This window comes from Uloborus diversus, chromosome 5 (assembly GCF_026930045.1).
Source record: "Uloborus diversus isolate 005 chromosome 5, Udiv.v.3.1, whole genome shotgun sequence".
Classification (NCBI taxonomy): domain Eukaryota; kingdom Metazoa; phylum Arthropoda; class Arachnida; order Araneae; family Uloboridae; genus Uloborus; species Uloborus diversus.
Window position 1 is genome coordinate 79,818,366 of NC_072735.1, and position 17,472 is coordinate 79,835,837.

The 17,472-nt window shown below is 33.8% G+C and overlaps 1 protein-coding gene across 1 annotated transcript in view; it reads left to right on the plus strand.

Moving 5' to 3' along the window:
• Positions 1 to 2,048: 2,048 nt before the first annotated feature.
• LOC129222674 (uncharacterized) overlaps positions 2,049 to 17,472 on the plus strand; it is a 68,172-nt gene continuing 52,748 nt past the window's right edge. The window contains exon 1 of the mRNA XM_054857207.1: positions 2,049 to 2,167. Within this exon, the coding sequence (XP_054713182.1) occupies positions 2,115 to 2,167 (53 nt within the window). The 5' untranslated portion in view covers positions 2,049 to 2,114. The remainder of the gene's footprint in view (positions 2,168 to 17,472) is intronic.

Genomic DNA, 17,472 nt, shown 5'->3' on the forward strand with positions numbered 1-17,472 from the left:
AAAACATTTTCAATATGATTCAGATCTATATAACGTGACATCCGATGAGTTTAATATTTTGAGTGAGCTAGACACTCCTGGACGGCGATTGTTAATGACATGTTACGTTGCCATCCAGGAAAATGAATTTATCACCCACAGCGCTACAGAACACGTGAACATGAGGCAGTAGAACATTAATGCCTCACTAGCCGTTATAGTCTTGTTTGGAAGCACACGAGCGAACATACGGCCTTTGATCATAATCCTACCCATACCATGACACCACCTTGTTGAAAACTAGTCCTTTTCTTTTACGTTTGCTCGCTTGTATGTGTACCACTCTTATGCCAGGTTAGTTATCGCTCATAATTAGACGATTGACTGAACCTGCTTTCATTTGAGAATAGTACACAAGCACAGTCGACTTCTCTCCAATTGCGATGCTGAAGACATCATTACAAACGAGCAAAATACTGACTTATAGACAATAGGATGTACAAAACAAGCTGACTGGCGTATAGTCTTACTGCATTCAAAACGTCTGGCTACAAATTTTCGGGTTATTTACTTGCTAGTAGCAGCAGGAAACTGCCATGTGTTGCGCTGGTTCCTTTTCGTTGCTAGCACTAAGTACCAATCTTCTGCTGACGTCGTATTGCGTACACGACCTTCCTCGTGACATTTGCTACACATTCCATTATTCCATGTTTGAAATGATTTCCCAACTCTCGAATCAATCCTGTGTCTGACGTCGAACTCCCTGGCAATATCTATATTTTTCTGCCCTTCCTCGATGTTGTCAATCACACGACCACCCATAAAACCATCTAAGGGATGTCGAGAAGACATACCAAAAAATGCAAGTTCGTCAATTGATTCTTTCCAGTCAAACTTTGCTTTTGAACAACAATGGTCATCACGCGTCCAATCCCTTATATTGCTTGTCAGTGCTATCACGTGACCAGCAAAGTCGTGAGTTTAAAATTTGCACACTCACAAGAGTCTTACTGTGTCCTGAACTTGTGCTAATTTCGATATTTCCTTGCCTTTCGTTTTGTAATTGCTAACGCTGCTATTGCCATCCGTCCTTAGCAATTGTCCACCAGCGTATATTATTTTTCAATAAAACAAACATTTTTGAAAAAAAAAAAATCGTCTTGAGCATTTTACATTAGCTGTGAATATGGTAATGAAATTAAAGAAATGAATTTTGATCAAGTTTTCTTACTGAGGGAGATTAAATCAAGTAATAAAGAACGGAAATACAGTGAGATACAAATCACTAGAAACTGCACCATATAATGTTCCAAAATAATTTTACACTAAGTTTTAGGAAATTTAGTCAATTGGACTTTCTCCCTACGATTTATTGACAGATATTTTATTATAAGCAAAAATAATTTCCTTACTTATTTATCGCTGTTTATTTAGTACAGAAGTTGTTTATTTAGTACAGAATTGATATAGTTGAAAAGGGCAAAACTGGAGAAATTCTTAGTCACTAGTGGCCGGTAGTAGAAATTTCACCAGTAGCTCCTTTTTTTGAAATAGTGTCTACTTTTTTAACTAATAGTGCAAAGTACTGTATAAATTTTTCGATTTGTTGAAATTAGATATTTTAAATTTACATGAGCTTGTGTAAGTAATATATTTTTAATAGATTAGTTGATAAAGGCTCCTTGTTGGTTTAATTGAAAAAAAAAAAAAAACTAATTACTTAATGCCTTTTGTACACTTTAAGGTCATTAATTTATTTTTTGAGGCGGCGATTGACAGATGGTTTTTAATCGCCATTTTGAAAATTTTGTCGCTTTGTGGTCTGTGGCGACCGTTAATTTTATCCTTTCGAAATTCGTATCTTTTGATGTCGTACTTGTTGAAAAAGTTTCCCATCAGTAGCCCACCTATTAAGGCTACGTACGAACCTCCTCCAGCCGAAACACGTGGGACATCTTTCCCGCCAATCGATCCCTTTTCATGAGGGGGCGCTGGGCTGCCTCCCTTCTCCTCCTCCTCCTCCCTTTGGAATTTCGCGCGGCTCAAGAGAGCGAGTCCTCACTTTCGGAGCAACCACACCGCTTTTCCATCTGGAGAAGTGCCTTTGGAGAACCGTACCGGACTGAAACACCGTCATGCCATATCTGTATATCGAAACGGCGAGGGAGAGGCTCTGCCGAGGCAGCAGGTAAGATCTATTTACACGAACATACACACAACCGTTTAAACTTATTTAATTTTTTTTTACTTACAGAAAGTTTGTGATCAGTAAATAGGAAAGAATTTATTGACATTTTATGTTTTAGGACCATGAGACACTAGAAATTTCCAAAGTTCTAAATTGATTTTTATAACTGATCAAATACAAATGATTTGTAAATGATACATAATGTATTTTTCATATTATTGAGAGCTGTGGAGTTGGAGTTGAATAGCCGGAGTCGGACTGCTTTGGAGTAAAGAAGCCGGAGTCGGAAGTCGAAGGTTTAGAATTTTAAGAGATGGAGTTGATCATTTCCCTCTAAAGTCCACATTTCTGCCAGTGCGGGCCACGGGGGGAGGGGGGGGGAGGACAACTGTTGGGTCACGACAGAGCCTGAAGTGGGTTCGAAATTTTTAAAATGAGGGGTGAAATATATCTAGGGACATAGGTGTAAACAATGTTGAGGAGGGGGCGTTAAAAGTCATTTGTGCCGGGCTCCAAAATTTTTGTGCACGCCCCTGCTGCCAGTGTTTGCAGTGTCTGAATCTGAGTCGGAGTTGAGTCTGATTTTGGGGTAAAGGAGTCGGAGTGAAAGGCAGGGTTGGCCGGATTGGACCCAAATTGGTTGGACCCAATGAGGGGTTTTTTTTTTTTGAAAAACCCATTATTTAGCCCACTTAGGGGTCTTTAAAAAAAATTCTGAGAAGTTTTTTAAAAAATTAATTTAAATACTTTCACAATTTAAACTTCTTTTTTATTTGTTCTTCACCACAGACAATGGACATAAAAAATGAATTTTGAACTTTAATAGTATTTCTTAACTCTTAACGGCATTAAATAATACTTCAAAGGTTTTAATAAATATATTTAACTTTTTTCTTTAACTGGTCAATAAATAACTCAAATTATCTTGACTAAGTCCTGTCACGTCTGATTTTCTCAATATTTGTAGATTGTACATAGGAAACTACTCTAGCTAAGAGGTTTTCATGTGAATTATTTTCTGCAAACCAACACATCACAAATTTCAAATAAACAAGGTATATTTTTTAGAAATTAACAGGTTTTTCAAACGGTTGGACAGAAAACAGAATAGGATGTACAATATTTTCATTGTCTTACGAAAAAGTTTAATATTTCTTACTCTGTACACAGAAGTAGAAAAACAAGCAACATAAAATTCAAAAAAATGTCTTGATTAAGTTGGAATTCAATAAGAGATTTAAACTACTTGAGGTTCTACAGTAGTTTTGCATAACAAAATGAAATACAATAAAAGTAAAATGCAGAAAAAAAAAAGTAATTGAAAACGAACTATAGACTTGAGAAGTCACTTTGCCTTAACTGTTGGTAAGCATGGGAACTAAAAAATCTGAAAGTTCACCATTCTTGGGTTTCGTCGTCTTTTATACTTTTCTTCAGAAAACGCTGAATTTTAACTAGTTCTCCAGCTTTTTTTTTCCCCCCAAGACAATTTTTGCGCTTTGTCCATATACTTACGCTACAATATTACACTACAAGTACCCCACATTTTCGCTAAAAAAAGATTAAAAAATCCCACATTTCTTTTAAAAAACCCAACTTTAGTTGTTTTTTTTTTTTTTGAATTTTATTTAAAAAAACCCAAAAAACCCTGGGTCCATGGGCTTTTTTAAAAAAACCCCGGGTTTTTGCCAACCCTGGTGGAAGGTTCTAAAATTCCCGGAATTGCGTCAGAGTCGAAGTAGGTTATTTTAGCTCCGACTCTGCAGCCCTGATTTTTAGAAACAAAAAATATAGTTTAAAAATTTATTTTGAAAATATCGCTAATGAAATACATTGATTGAAAGAATTCAAGTTTACATTTTAATTAGAGATTAAGTGTAAATAATGCATTGATTACACAATATTTCTGGGTCAAATGATAAATGAACCTAATTTTGGAAATTGGTTGTAGTTTTTCATTTTTTATGGACCATATAGACTCGTATGTCCCGCCAATTTACATATAATCTATTGAAGTAATTTCCGAAAAACTTGACATACATTTTGTTTACTTAGCCATTTAATAGTTTTACGATTAAAAATTTCCATATTCTACGACAAAGCTTATGGTCTTTAAAGGATTACGTTTTAAAGTTCAATAATGAGAAAAAACATTATCAAGAGCACTTTGGTGAGTTGGAAAACAATGAAAATAATTGAAGGGGGCAGAAATTTGACAAACCACAAGGATAGTGACGTTTCAGTCAAAATTTTTGCTTCTCATAACTGAAATTGAAATAAACATGACAATGGATTATGTCATTTGGAGAAAAACATATCTGATTTTAGTATAGTAGAATATAGAATGTATAATACTTTTGAAAGATTCTGTAAATATGTTTTATAAGTTGGAAATTGGCCTGCTGAAGAATTCATATCATGTGGCATATCACATTTTCGCTCTGAGACCTTCAATTGCTTTATTTATCACTAGTGGTACTCGCACGGCTTTGCCCAAAAGGTCTTTTGGTTCGCCTGTATATTTTCAAATAATGTATGATGAATTTCTCACCAATTGTCTGGTCTATGTTACGGTTCCCCGTTATGATAGCTTGGTAATTTACTCGTTCATCTTATGATAATTTTGCTCGGTAAAATGCTCTTAAAATTGCAGTAGTAAAAGAAAAAAATCGAATTTTCGAAAAATCACTTCGAGGTGCACACTTCCATGCTACAAACTAATTCTGTGCCAAATTTCATGAAAGTTGGCCAAACGGTCTAGGCGCTATGCGCGTCACAGAGATCCAGCAAAGAGAGATTCAGACAGAGAGACTTTCAGCTTTATTATTAGTGAAGATTATGAGCTTTTTTGCTCGATTGGATTTCTGATTGAGAAATAGTTTTTATCTTTGCATTTTCTCAACTTGTCTATTTCCCTCATTTTAGTAGCAATTATTAATTTTTCATTGAATTTGTTTAATTTTTTGGAAATGATTGCTTTTGAAGAGAGGTTTTTTATGTGCGCGCTGTGGATTTTGAGTAAATGAAAATCAGAAAAAAAAAACATCTGAGTATAAACACGTAAAAACAACTCCGTTTTTTTCTCGTTTCTAGAAACAAATTGCTAATCAGTGATTTGTGAAGATCATAAATGTCCTATGTAATTGAATCGAAAGTTGGTCAATTTTCAAACACTAAATCGTTTTATTCAGTTCGAATTACAATGGGTGACCAAATTATTAGGGACACTTCTCAAAATCTCTTTTTTTTTTGAAGTTTAGGCTCTTTTTTTGCAGAAATAAACCACGAACCACAATCTTTTTAAATTCTGAATTGTTGCTGGTATCATTATTATTGTTTTTTAGAATTGGTAACACTAACAGTCTATGTCACTTTACAAATAATTGAGGTTATTCTAGCTTTAGTCTGTAATAAGAAAAAACTGCTGTTGTTATGAGGTTATATTAAGTATTATAGAATTATTTCTTCGAAAGTTTTGATGTCTGCTATAGTTAATGTGTAATTAACACTTATTAATAAAGCAATGTTACTACAGTTTGCGATTAAAATTCAATATTTGGTTTATATTGTTGCTTGACATTGTCAAAACTGTTTTTTTTAAGAATGAACAAGGCTTCAAACATGTCTCCTAGAAAGTGTAGGGAAATACAAGCATTGCTACTTCCCTCCACACATGACCAAAGAGTTATTGTAAGTGTAACAGGTGTTTTTAGGTCAATAGTTGGATATATCAAAAATATAATTGCCCAAAACATGCCACTGGAAGTTGATCACTTAGGAAAATGTGACAGAAAACACATCATCAATGCTCGCACTGGCCACAGATAGTGATATTTCTCTCAAAAATCGCTAAGGGAGTGTAAATCGTCTTACTTCTGAATGAACAGGGCATTGAAATTTCAACCAGTTCTGTCAGGAGATGATTGGTCAAAGAGTAAAAAAAAAAAAAAAAAACACTCCGCTCCGAGGCTGAGAAGAAGCTTATACAGCGGGAAAAACAACCAAAACGAGCTGATGTGTGCATCACATGACTTCCTTTTAAACCAATTTAATGTTGTTTCCCCATTATTGGCAATTTTAATTTGATTCAATAATAAACTCTCTAAATATCACCAACAGTGGCCAAATTGAAACCAGATTTTAAAAAAAAAAATCACCAAATTTGTCATTAAGTTGGCGACAAAACTTGACGACCAAAAGATAGACCATATATCACAAAGTGTCCGCCAAATTATAACACCACTTGAGTTTTCATCGAAATTAACATTGATTTCCTCCCAAAAAGGTGCAAAAAGCCCCTTTAGAAACACCCGAATGCAACCAAAAGGGGAGGTGCACAACTAGACCCCACTAGGTACCACATACCAAATTTCAACGTTCAAGTACATACCGTTCTTGAGTTATGTGACATATACATACGCACATACATACGTACATACGGACGTCACGAGAAAAGTCGTTGTAATTAACTTGGGAAATGTCAAAATGGATATTTTGGGCGTTTATACGTTCTTAGGCACTTATCCGCGTGTGGTCGGGTTGAAAAAAAAAACTGAACATTAATTCGGAGGTGAGCAAAATGGAAATGAAGGTCAAATTTTGAGTGAAATTTTTTTCGCGAATACCATACTTCCTTTTTTGTAAAAGGAGGTAAAAACATAAAGCAAAAAAATAAATACATAAATAACGTCTGAAATCATTTCTAGTTTTCCCTCCATTTCTCACAAGGAGAAAAATGAGGTTCTGAAACTCATGAAGAAACCACTCGCTTTTATGAAAATCTTGGTCTGCATATTAACTAAGGGCAGTGCACTGGCGTTTCGATATGCATTGGATTTCTTCGCTCCGTGATGGATCTACTGTGTACCTGTGGAGCAAACCATTTTTATCTTTTTCTCATTCAGCTTTCTCCGCTGTCAATAAAAGCGCTCCTTTCTTTCTTTCCGCAAAATAAACCCGACGAGAAGTGTATCAACCTCGGCTCAGACGAAAGCGGTGAAATTTCCCGTCAATTTTCTTGAGGACGCTTGAGACGTAATCCGTCATTTCCTTTTTCCTCACGACAAAGACGTTAGGAATCAATTCGATGGAATCTTTAGTGGTTTTTCGCTTTTTGTGCTATTTTTTTTTTGGAAGCAGAGAATACAGATTCTTTGTCAATTTTTATACTCTAAATTACAGGAACATCAGCAGCTATTTCGGAATACTCTTATTTAATGTGTTGCCGGTGGATTATTGCTAAAACGGTTGCCGACCGCAAAGATTGCTGACAGTTCAATATTACTTGAATAGTGACCGATGAAATTGTATATTCGATGTTATATCGATGAATTGTGTTCGATAGAGGAACTTACTCTTCGCTTCAATGTACTTTAGTGAGCAATTATAAAGCAAACATATAAGAATGAGAATTTTAAAAATTAATTTAATAACGTAAAGAAAAAATAACTTACAAATCAAAAATTGGATGCTCATTCTTAAATACTAGAGATAAATTATTTTTTTTTTTTTTTTTGCCAGTTTTGTCTAAAATTAATATTTATCGTCAGCGGTATTTATTGTCTGCACGGCAAAAACAATTCAGAAACGTTCCTGGAAAACATCAGGCAGCTGATGAACCAAGTTTCTGCCAGTAACATACTTTGCAAAAACTAGGAACGTTTTCTGCTAAAAGTCAGTCACCTTTCTGAAATTACCCTTGAAACTTTCTGAAGAATTGGGAAATATCCCCTATTAAAGCCAGCTATGTCTCGGGAATCTTTAAGAAAAATTAGCAGGTTTAATGCAATTGATTAGATCCTTCTTGCTTACCAAGAAAACTCCAGAAACATTTAAGCAGCCATAGCCTATGAGAGAACTGCAAGCGAGAACCAAGCTCTTGGCTGCAATTCTTGCCTTGCAAAGCTGCAGTTATCCAGAGGCTTATTCACTCTCATTGGGAACTTAGTCAATCTGGACGGGCCATAATCGAACTAAAGCCGATACACTTAATAAACACGCTCAGTTAACCTTTAAACTGGTAACTAGAAATATTTTTAACAACAGTGAAAAGCCTGCATTCGTGCAACTTGTAGAAATTCAGGAAGCTTTTTTTGCCCAGATACTTGGTTTCAAGGGGAAATAGATGAAAACCTGAGAAATCGCGAAACGTTCCACAGAAATAACCAGCATCGTTTCAGATTTTTTTTTTTTTACAGTGAGCGACAAGCAAGTGCTTCCATTGTCGCCATGGCAAAAACACATTGTTTTTCAGAAATTTTTAAAAGATTTGTAATGCTCCAGTCGAAATTTCAGTACCTGTGTGAAGTAAATAAAATGTTTCGATAACAACATTATGTACAATACTGTTGTGTGTACTGTATTGAACAATCGTGTTATAACGACCAGTTGATTCAAATTTCATGACGAAGAGTGTATAGAATTGGTGTTTGGGTATGAAAACTATGCAATCTCTGTTAGTTATAAATTACTCTGCAATATTAATTAATTCTAAAAGCATGAAATTTCAGATGAACGTGCATTTTTATTAACGAGTTAATATACAGATATACAGTCGAATCCCGCTACAACGCGATCCGACTTATGCGAAATGGCTATAACGCGAATTATTTCACCAGTAAAGAATTTTAGACATAACTCGGATTTCTCGTCCGCAACACGAAAATTTTCGGAAGGGAATCGCGATCTGTAAGGATCGGCTTTGTTATTGACTAATATATATATTTTTTCGTGAACGGACCTTTATCCCTTTAGCATCACTGAGAGCGGAAGTTCCCGCACCGTACTAGTCAGATACATCGTTTATACAAATAACTACTCATCATTTTCCATTTTTTTGATTCTAAATGTGAAAGTTGTTGCAATATAATCACACCTAAGAACGATGTTTCATCTTGTGAAGATCGAAAGGAAAGGAGAAAGTTTCTGACAATTAAAGAAAAGCTAAAGATTATGTGCTTGAACAACTATAAAATGCGTCGAAGGTAGCACGACAATTAGGTATGAGTGAATCGCCCACATATGTACAATTAAAAGTCAAGAAAAGGAAATCCGTAAAATTTCACCAAAAATTTTGAAAATGGAAGCTGCTCTTGTATTGTGAATCTTATGAAACCAGGAAGATGGGTGTTGCCATGTTGAAACGTTATAAAAGAACTAGTGAAGCAACTGTATTGTGTATTTAAAATAGATAAGTAACGGTTTGATCACGCAGCATAAATCATAATCATCTTTTTGAGTTAGAAATATCATTATTGGATCTTCTGTACAGTAAAACAATCTAGCATTTTTTTCTCTCACTACAAACTATACGTACCGTACTGGTTTATTTTATGTCTTTCTTTCCCCATTGATCATTTTTTTTTTGTGCATCGTAGCAGTATTTTATGTAGAATAAAACAGTTTTTTTAATTTAAAATATAAATAGAAATTCAGTTTTTATGTAAGAAACAGTAATGTATAGTTCAGAAATAGTTTTTAACAGTTTGAGGTGTCATTTACAAGTGTATTAAATAATTGGGTATGCTTATAAAAGTTTTTACACATACCCTTTTCCACAACGCGAAATTTCGACTTACGCAAGGGGTCTTGGAACGCATTCCTCGCGTAAATTGGGACTCGACTGTAATCCCGTTATAAACTTCTTCTCAGGTTGATAAATTTACAATTATCACTGGAGTCTTATTAGATTGCAAGCTTGAGTAAAAAAAAAAAAAAAAAAAAAAAAAAAAAAAAAAAAAAAAAAAACCGATAATATTTTCTTGTAAAATAAATAATCGGATTTTACTTTTTATAAGCATTTTTGTATTTCTAATGAGAATTTGTCTGAAAGTTCTCAAATTATCTCGTGTATTTATTCCAGGCTCCTCTAGATTAATAGTAGAACTTCTCTCGTAGAAGAATGAAGGATTCGATTAAAAAAGCGCATGGCATACCTGTACTTAGAGATTGCCCTTATTTTATTCCTTTGATAAATGATCAGAGTACAAGAATTTAGCACCAAGAGCGGCTTTCATTCATTGTAGTCTGATAACAAGACATGGGAGGAAAAAATTTTGATAATTCATTATTAGAGCTGAGTTTTTCCTAGTTTGCCCTGGTTTCGATTTTAAAGAGTGTTACAGCCATTCAGAGCATCTTCTATCCATACTTTCTCTATTTTTACCGACCCACTAATATTAGTGTTATTCTATCTATCTGCTTAAAACTAAAGTATATCTCCTAAAATATTGTATGCAAAAGTTCAAACTAATAGCTTAAAATGACTTACTAACTTTGCTCAAAGTAAACTTGCTAATTTTAATAAAATGCAGCAACTAAATTCACGAAAAATTTGTAAGAGTAAAGCTAAAAACTTGTTTTAGGTGATTGAGAAAAATGTCACCCAGGAAAAAAAAAACAAGAAGAAAATATTTCTTTAACTGACACTTTTTCAATATATTGCTTCCTTTTTCGCATCATATTCATTTGATTACTTTGTCTTGTAGATAGTGACGCATGACTTACATTAGTTCCCATGTATCTTTTCATATTTATGCAGAACACATTAGTGAATTAAACATTTTTTTTAGAATACTTTATCGTGATAGCCATTGCGTTACTAAGAAACTTCTACGATAGCGGATGGGAAAAATTTAAAGTATGTTGCTTCTGTTTAAGTGCGAGTCTATGATAGTGAAAATTTAAAATTTTCATGTATGTTTACTTCGTTATAATTGATAATTAAGACATTATTTTTCGAATCTAACAAAACTCTTTAAAAATTATGCGGCTATGATACAATGTATTGAAAATTTGGTTACTGTAATCTTGTTATTCCCTACGTTCTTTCTTATGTATATGCTCAGTTTAAAAACGAAAGAGCGTTAAATTAGGAAATAAACTTTTGATTTCTCCTTTGATCTATGTTAATATTTTTAGTGATCTAGTGTTCTCAAAATAATAGCTTTAATATTTTACGGGACTTAAAAATAAAGCGATTTTCATCGTGAAATCTCTTCTCCCTCGGACTTTTTCGGTCACGTGACGAAACCAGTGATTGGGCTTTCTATATAGGAGGTGGTGGTAAAGTGCAGTATTGGATATTCTATCATTTATTTCCAAGTCAAATACACTAAAAAACATGAAATGGTGCAAAATACATGGTTCACAGATACCCTAAATGAGTATTGAGCGATGAGTATAATATTTACTCATATTTGGTCCTTACGAAGAGCTGATCATAAGTTATTTAATTAACACCAATGGGGTCGTTTCCAAAACTTTAAAAGTATTTTTTTTCCAGAAAGAGCATGCTTAAAAACATAGGATCTGACCATTTTTTAAATAATTTGTTTAAGTTTAATATTTAAAAAAAATACTTAAATCGGTGCGCTTTCATTTTTTACGCTTCTGTCGTGTGACATCACAAATGATGAAATGCCATTCAATGTTGCCATTCACAGAGCAAAATATTTAATTTGCATCTTTACTCATGTGTATTGGCAACGATATGGTTGATAGCCAGTGCAGAGCGCAATATTTAATTCGCTTTTGATTATCATAACGTGGAAACGTGGTAGAAAGATGCGCCAAATTGCATTATTTGCGACGTCATAAAGATCACGCCTTGTTTTCGAAATCGGACATTTTAAAAAATTAATTAAAAAATAACTGTTGGGAAAATGAAAGTATTTTTTGGGTCCATGTTATTTTTTTACTCATTCTATCAATTTCAGTGACTAAAAGTAATACTTTTGACTAAAGGAAACAACGTCATCATAATTAATGTTAAAGCATACATTACAACTGCACAATTCGCAACACATAAGCTAGATTTTTAGGCTGATTAGAGTGAAATAGGAATGCCGATTGCAAAGCTATGGTTAGTTTTATTCTACCGCGTTAGGACTTTTCTCTAGAACTTATGTGAATTTGATCACTCTCTGTAGGAATGCGCGTATCACGGGGCGCCGATGCAAATCTTTTTGAATTGAAATAGTGTTTCTTTCTTTAAAAAAATATTATCATTTGTTAAAAATTTTTATTCACTTTATTATTTCAGAAAAAAATAATTATATTTCAACTTGAAAATCGCCGTCAAGGTATGACGGGTGAAAATTGCTTCTCTTCTTCTACATTTCAACGAAGCAATTGCCTGTTTGGTGATATTTTGATAGTTGAAATTGTAACTCTAATTCCAGTGGATTAACCCTAATTTCCATTAGATAGCATTCATAGTTGACCGCTTTTCCGTTTCTTCATTCCCCTGAAATGATTCTTACGAGTAAAACAGTTAAGTTACCGGATCGAGTTCAGCTTTGTCACAGTAAAGCATTTCCCTGCATGTTAAATATTACCAAAACACATTATCAAATTACCATGCCGTGGCGCGAGTTCATTGTTGAAACACGCGGGTTACTCGATCATCGGCTATTATTTATATGAGGATTTATTTGCGTTTCGCATGCAACGTGTGTAAGCGTTGCTTACCAAAAAGACTTTTCTTTCACCCTACATTTTTTTTTAAAATGTCCTATTTTTTTAAAGATTGGTCATTTTGATCCCACTGTAACTGAAACATTTGACGGAATAGACTGAAACTGTGATCAGTTTTGTATTCAGAGGCCGTAAGTTAATCAGATACAAGTCACAGCTCTAAGACAACCAGACCGTTGTCCTCTGCTTCTTCAGATGGATATTCTTATTTTTTCCTTCCATTTTCCTTTTTTGTATAATTTTGTTAAAATGCTTTTTCAAATTTTTTTCCCTCCTATGTTGTTTTGCAATTAAAAAAACAGTCGCGCAATCACAGTTATCAAAAACGCAGTAGTTTTTTTTTTAAATTACATGAATTGTCATGTAATGAGAACAAAAATTTCAGATTTGTTGCATATTTATAGGCATCACAAATAAAGATAAAACGAGTCTTTTTCTTCACGTATTTTTTCTTGTCGTTACGCATAGTATATAATACATAAAAACGATTCTCATTTATATTAAAAAAGCACTAGAAAGTAAATAACTTGTTTACATGAAAAAAACTTTTAGAGCAGGCTTTCAGAGCATGAAAAATTTAATTTGAGAAACTAAAAAATAACTTTTTCAAACATTTGATTTTTTTCATATTTTCAAAACAGAAGGAAACATTTTTCATGAAAAATGATTCCTCTATTTAATTTTTTGAGATTTTAAAACGGATATTTGCAAAAAAAAAACTACGCATAAAAAAAATAAAATTTTTTTAAAAAGGCAATTGAAGTACATATTTTTAAGTTTCATCCTTTAATTTCCAACCAAACAGCTGTCTCTTATTTATTTTTCATTCAATGCATTTCAATATAAACGTCAAATTTCTCGTTATTGTTTCGCAATCAAAGTACAACTCACCACGTAATCAGCAACTCAAGTTCTCTTTTTCATGGGTCTTTAAATTTGAGTTTGGGTTCTGAAAGTTTACATTTTTAATTTTACGTTTTTGCAAATGAGTGTTTCATCGAGAATTCGCACTGAATGCATACTCAGCAAATCCGTTCTAACGAGCGTAGATGCACAGGCCTAATTCAACAATAATTTCCTAATGTCTGTTTTGAACAAACTATCTAGGGTTACCAGAGATCCGTATTTTGTCCGGAAATCGGGTTTTCAAACCCTTGTCTGGATTTGAAAATGCGAGAGGAAATTTAGCATATGACTTACTAAGTAGTACTTTAGTATTGTCTTAATTTTCAGTTGTAACATTTTTTATCAATGAGATTTTTACTACTTTGAACTAATCACGTTTACGGTTTATGCTAACTCCCGTAGACCATGTAGCAACTAAATAGTCATGAGTAAAGAGAACAACATTCTGAAGAACATACAATTCGTGGTTGTAAAGAACACATTTTCAAAGAGAAAAACTTTTTCTTTCAATTTGTCCCCTAAGCACAAAATTTTAGCGGTTATCTTCTCTCGAATAATCATAAACAAAGAGTTAGAGACAGCGGAGCATTTTACTATTAAATTCCATTAGTATCATTATTGTTATTACCGTTATTATTATTATTAATATTATTATTATTGTTATTATTATTATTGTGAATTTTTAAATATTTTGAGCAAAGCACAGATGGTCTACTTAAAAAATTGTATAAAGCTCTAGGAAAATGTAAATATAGCCAAATAGCTAAATATTTTCTGGCAAAATGTGATCGAAAGTTGTTCTGTGAAACATTTTACCGGAGCCACCTTCCCTCTCCCTCATGATAAAGGTGTCCGGATTTAGCCTTTGTAAATTATGGCAACCCTAAGCGCATAAATTATCTTTTTAAAGAACTTAACACTTGCTGTTTAATCCTACGGGGAATATATGAGGCAGTACGGTAGGGTATATTGCCAAGGAATGAAAGTGACCAAATTAAAAATTTGGAGATAACCAGTACAAATGGTAGGTGAACACCTCTTCCACCTTGGGGCAAGAGATAGTATTAGAAGCACTGGTAGGTGCTGTTATACAGCGTGACTTAGAAAAAACTTTACAATGAAAGCCTACTTAGGATGTTATCTTTAAACGTGTCTTACTCAAAATTTGAAAATGTCCACATGGATCTCTTTTGCTTCTCTCTGCCTCATATGTCCCAGTGGCGCCGAAATAGCGATTGAAGTACAATGAAAAGTCAAGTTATTTTTAATTTTATCTATTCCATAGAATCCCAGTAGTGGCAAACAGGGTTGAAATCAACAAATTTGACTCATTGCACGAGCTCTGACAAGAGATGCTGATAAATTGGGAAAATTAAGGTTGCTTTACATGATTGTTGATTCATTTGGAGGAAGTGTTTAATTAATTGTGCAAACATTAGTCTTCAAATGGTTCTCGTTGTATACAACACAGCTTTCATTATAATCTCAGTTTTTAAAACTTTTAATTATGTAGACAGTTTATTTACTTTAAGCCCTCAGATTTAATTTTTAGCTCTCTTTTTTTTCCTCTCTTTTTCATTTACAATAAGAATATTTCGCCTCACATTAATTTTTTAAACAAAGATTTCACGTGTGACAAAGTAAATGCAAAAATGAACTTTTTAAAGTTTTCATTCGCAATTCAAATCAACTATAGAAGGCGCTGCAGTCTAATGGCTGCTGAAAGAGGCGAGGATACACATTTACATCGGATATGATCTGTCCAATGAGACATCTGCCATGTCCACACGACATCAAAATGTTTTACCTCTTTGGCTAATTTCCAAAATCACTGCAAGATGGCGTATGAAAGCTCTCGAACTGCGGATACCAAAATATATAAAATACTAATCACGCGAATATGCAGAGTGGTTACAACTAAAGCTGCCCTAGGTGAACCTATACATAAAAGCGGTTTTGTAACACGATTTGTTTCCTATACTTTCCATTCCCTTCAGTCCAATGGTTAAAGCATGTTAAAGTTATAGCATATTCAATACTAGCGCGAAAGGTTTTTCTCTAGTTTGTAGCACTTTGGAAATGAGAATTGCCTATTGATACAGAAACAAGTATACTTGGTTGTAAAAAAACGGAGCTAGAATTTCTAATTGCATATTTCCTTTCCCCTTGGTCCATGTAACGTATATACCAGGTTTTAACGCGACTTCATTAGAAAAATCTCTACGTAGGTCTATACGTCCCTTCAGTAACCTGACTAATAAATACCATGTTTTCAGCTGAATACATTTTTAATAATGTCATTGGTTTAAAGACATGGTTCATTTATCGCCTTGGTTTAGAAAATACTATACTTCACCCTGAACATGTTAAATTTATTCGTGAAAAATTCTAACATTTCAACTTATTGCAACCCAATGAATGCTGAGAAAAAGAGCTGATGTGTGCATCACATTATTTCCGTTTACTCCACTTTAATGTCATTTCCCCATTACTGGCAATTTTAATGTGATTCAATAGTTTACACTCTAAATATCACCAACAACACTCCAAATTTGTCGCCAACTTTGGCGACAAAACTTGGCCACCAAAAGACTCTCGATATTTCGCCAAGTGTCCACCAAATTATAACACCACTTGAGTTTACATCGAGATTAACAATGATTTCCCCCCAAAAAAGGGGCAAAAGACCCCTTTAGAAACACCCGAATGCAACCAAAAGAGGAGGTGCACAACTAGACCCCACTAGGAATATACGTACCAAATTTAAACTTTCTAGGACTTACCGTTCTTGAGTTATGCGGCATACATATGCATGTACACACATACATACATACGTACATACAGACGTCACGAGAAAATTCGTTGTAATCCACGTGTAGTCGAGTCGAAAAAAAACTCAATTTTTATTCGGGGGTGAGTAAAATGGAAATTAAGGTCGATTTTTGAGTGAAAATGTTTTTGCGAATACAATACTTGCTTTTTTGTAAAAGGAAGTAAAAAAAAAGAAACTGAGAGATTCTAAGGCGAAACCTTTTGAGACCAAGCCATTCTTATAGAATCTATATTGAAAAGAATGTCCTCATCTTATTTTCACCTGCTTCTGTCGTCAAGATCGGAAAAACTCTTCAAAACAGGAAATCAAACTGAGGTGTAGCTTTTTTCATTTGATGACAAAAAAACAACAATTTTACAACCGCCGCTAAATGTCAAGCAACCTACAGTAGCTGAAAAACTTTAAAATGTATTTTTCTATATTAGGCGGCCCCCCTCGGTTCGAGTTTCAACATCATTATGCAAATGCAGAGTCAGCAGAGAGCCATAAAACTCCTTCCTTTAAGCAATGTTAGCTCTGCGAGGCTTTTCTGCATCAAATTTTTCTCGCGCAATGTTTCTTTGCTTGCACTCGGCGTGATGGATTCGGTGGAAAATAACATTTTTCATAAGATCATTTCCTTCTTTCAATAAGGCCGAAATATTATACAGTGTATTTCTTTTTCATGAAAGAGAATAGTAAGTTTTTTTTTTTGTCTTTGTGATCTTTTTTAATGCTTGATTATAAATGACAGATCATAAACAAATATAAGTAGGTTTTTAAATAGTGACACGATTTACGAAATTCCAGAAGAGTAGATGATTCGAAAACTGGTAGGTTAGAATTTTTCAAATATTATTTTCAGGCAAAAAAAAAAAAAAAAAAAAAAAAAAAAGTTGAAGAAATTTGAAAAACGTTTGCGAATGTAATCAAATCCGCTTTCAGGATCATCCATATAATATAAAAGCTAGAGCCGCTATATAGATAGGCCGACGCATCTGCTTAAGTTTATCCACTTTGGATCGGATTTTTCATTGTTGCACTGCTTAGGGTTACCAGAGCAAAGTTTACCATTTCGCAAAATTTGCCGAAAATAATATTTTGTTTAAAA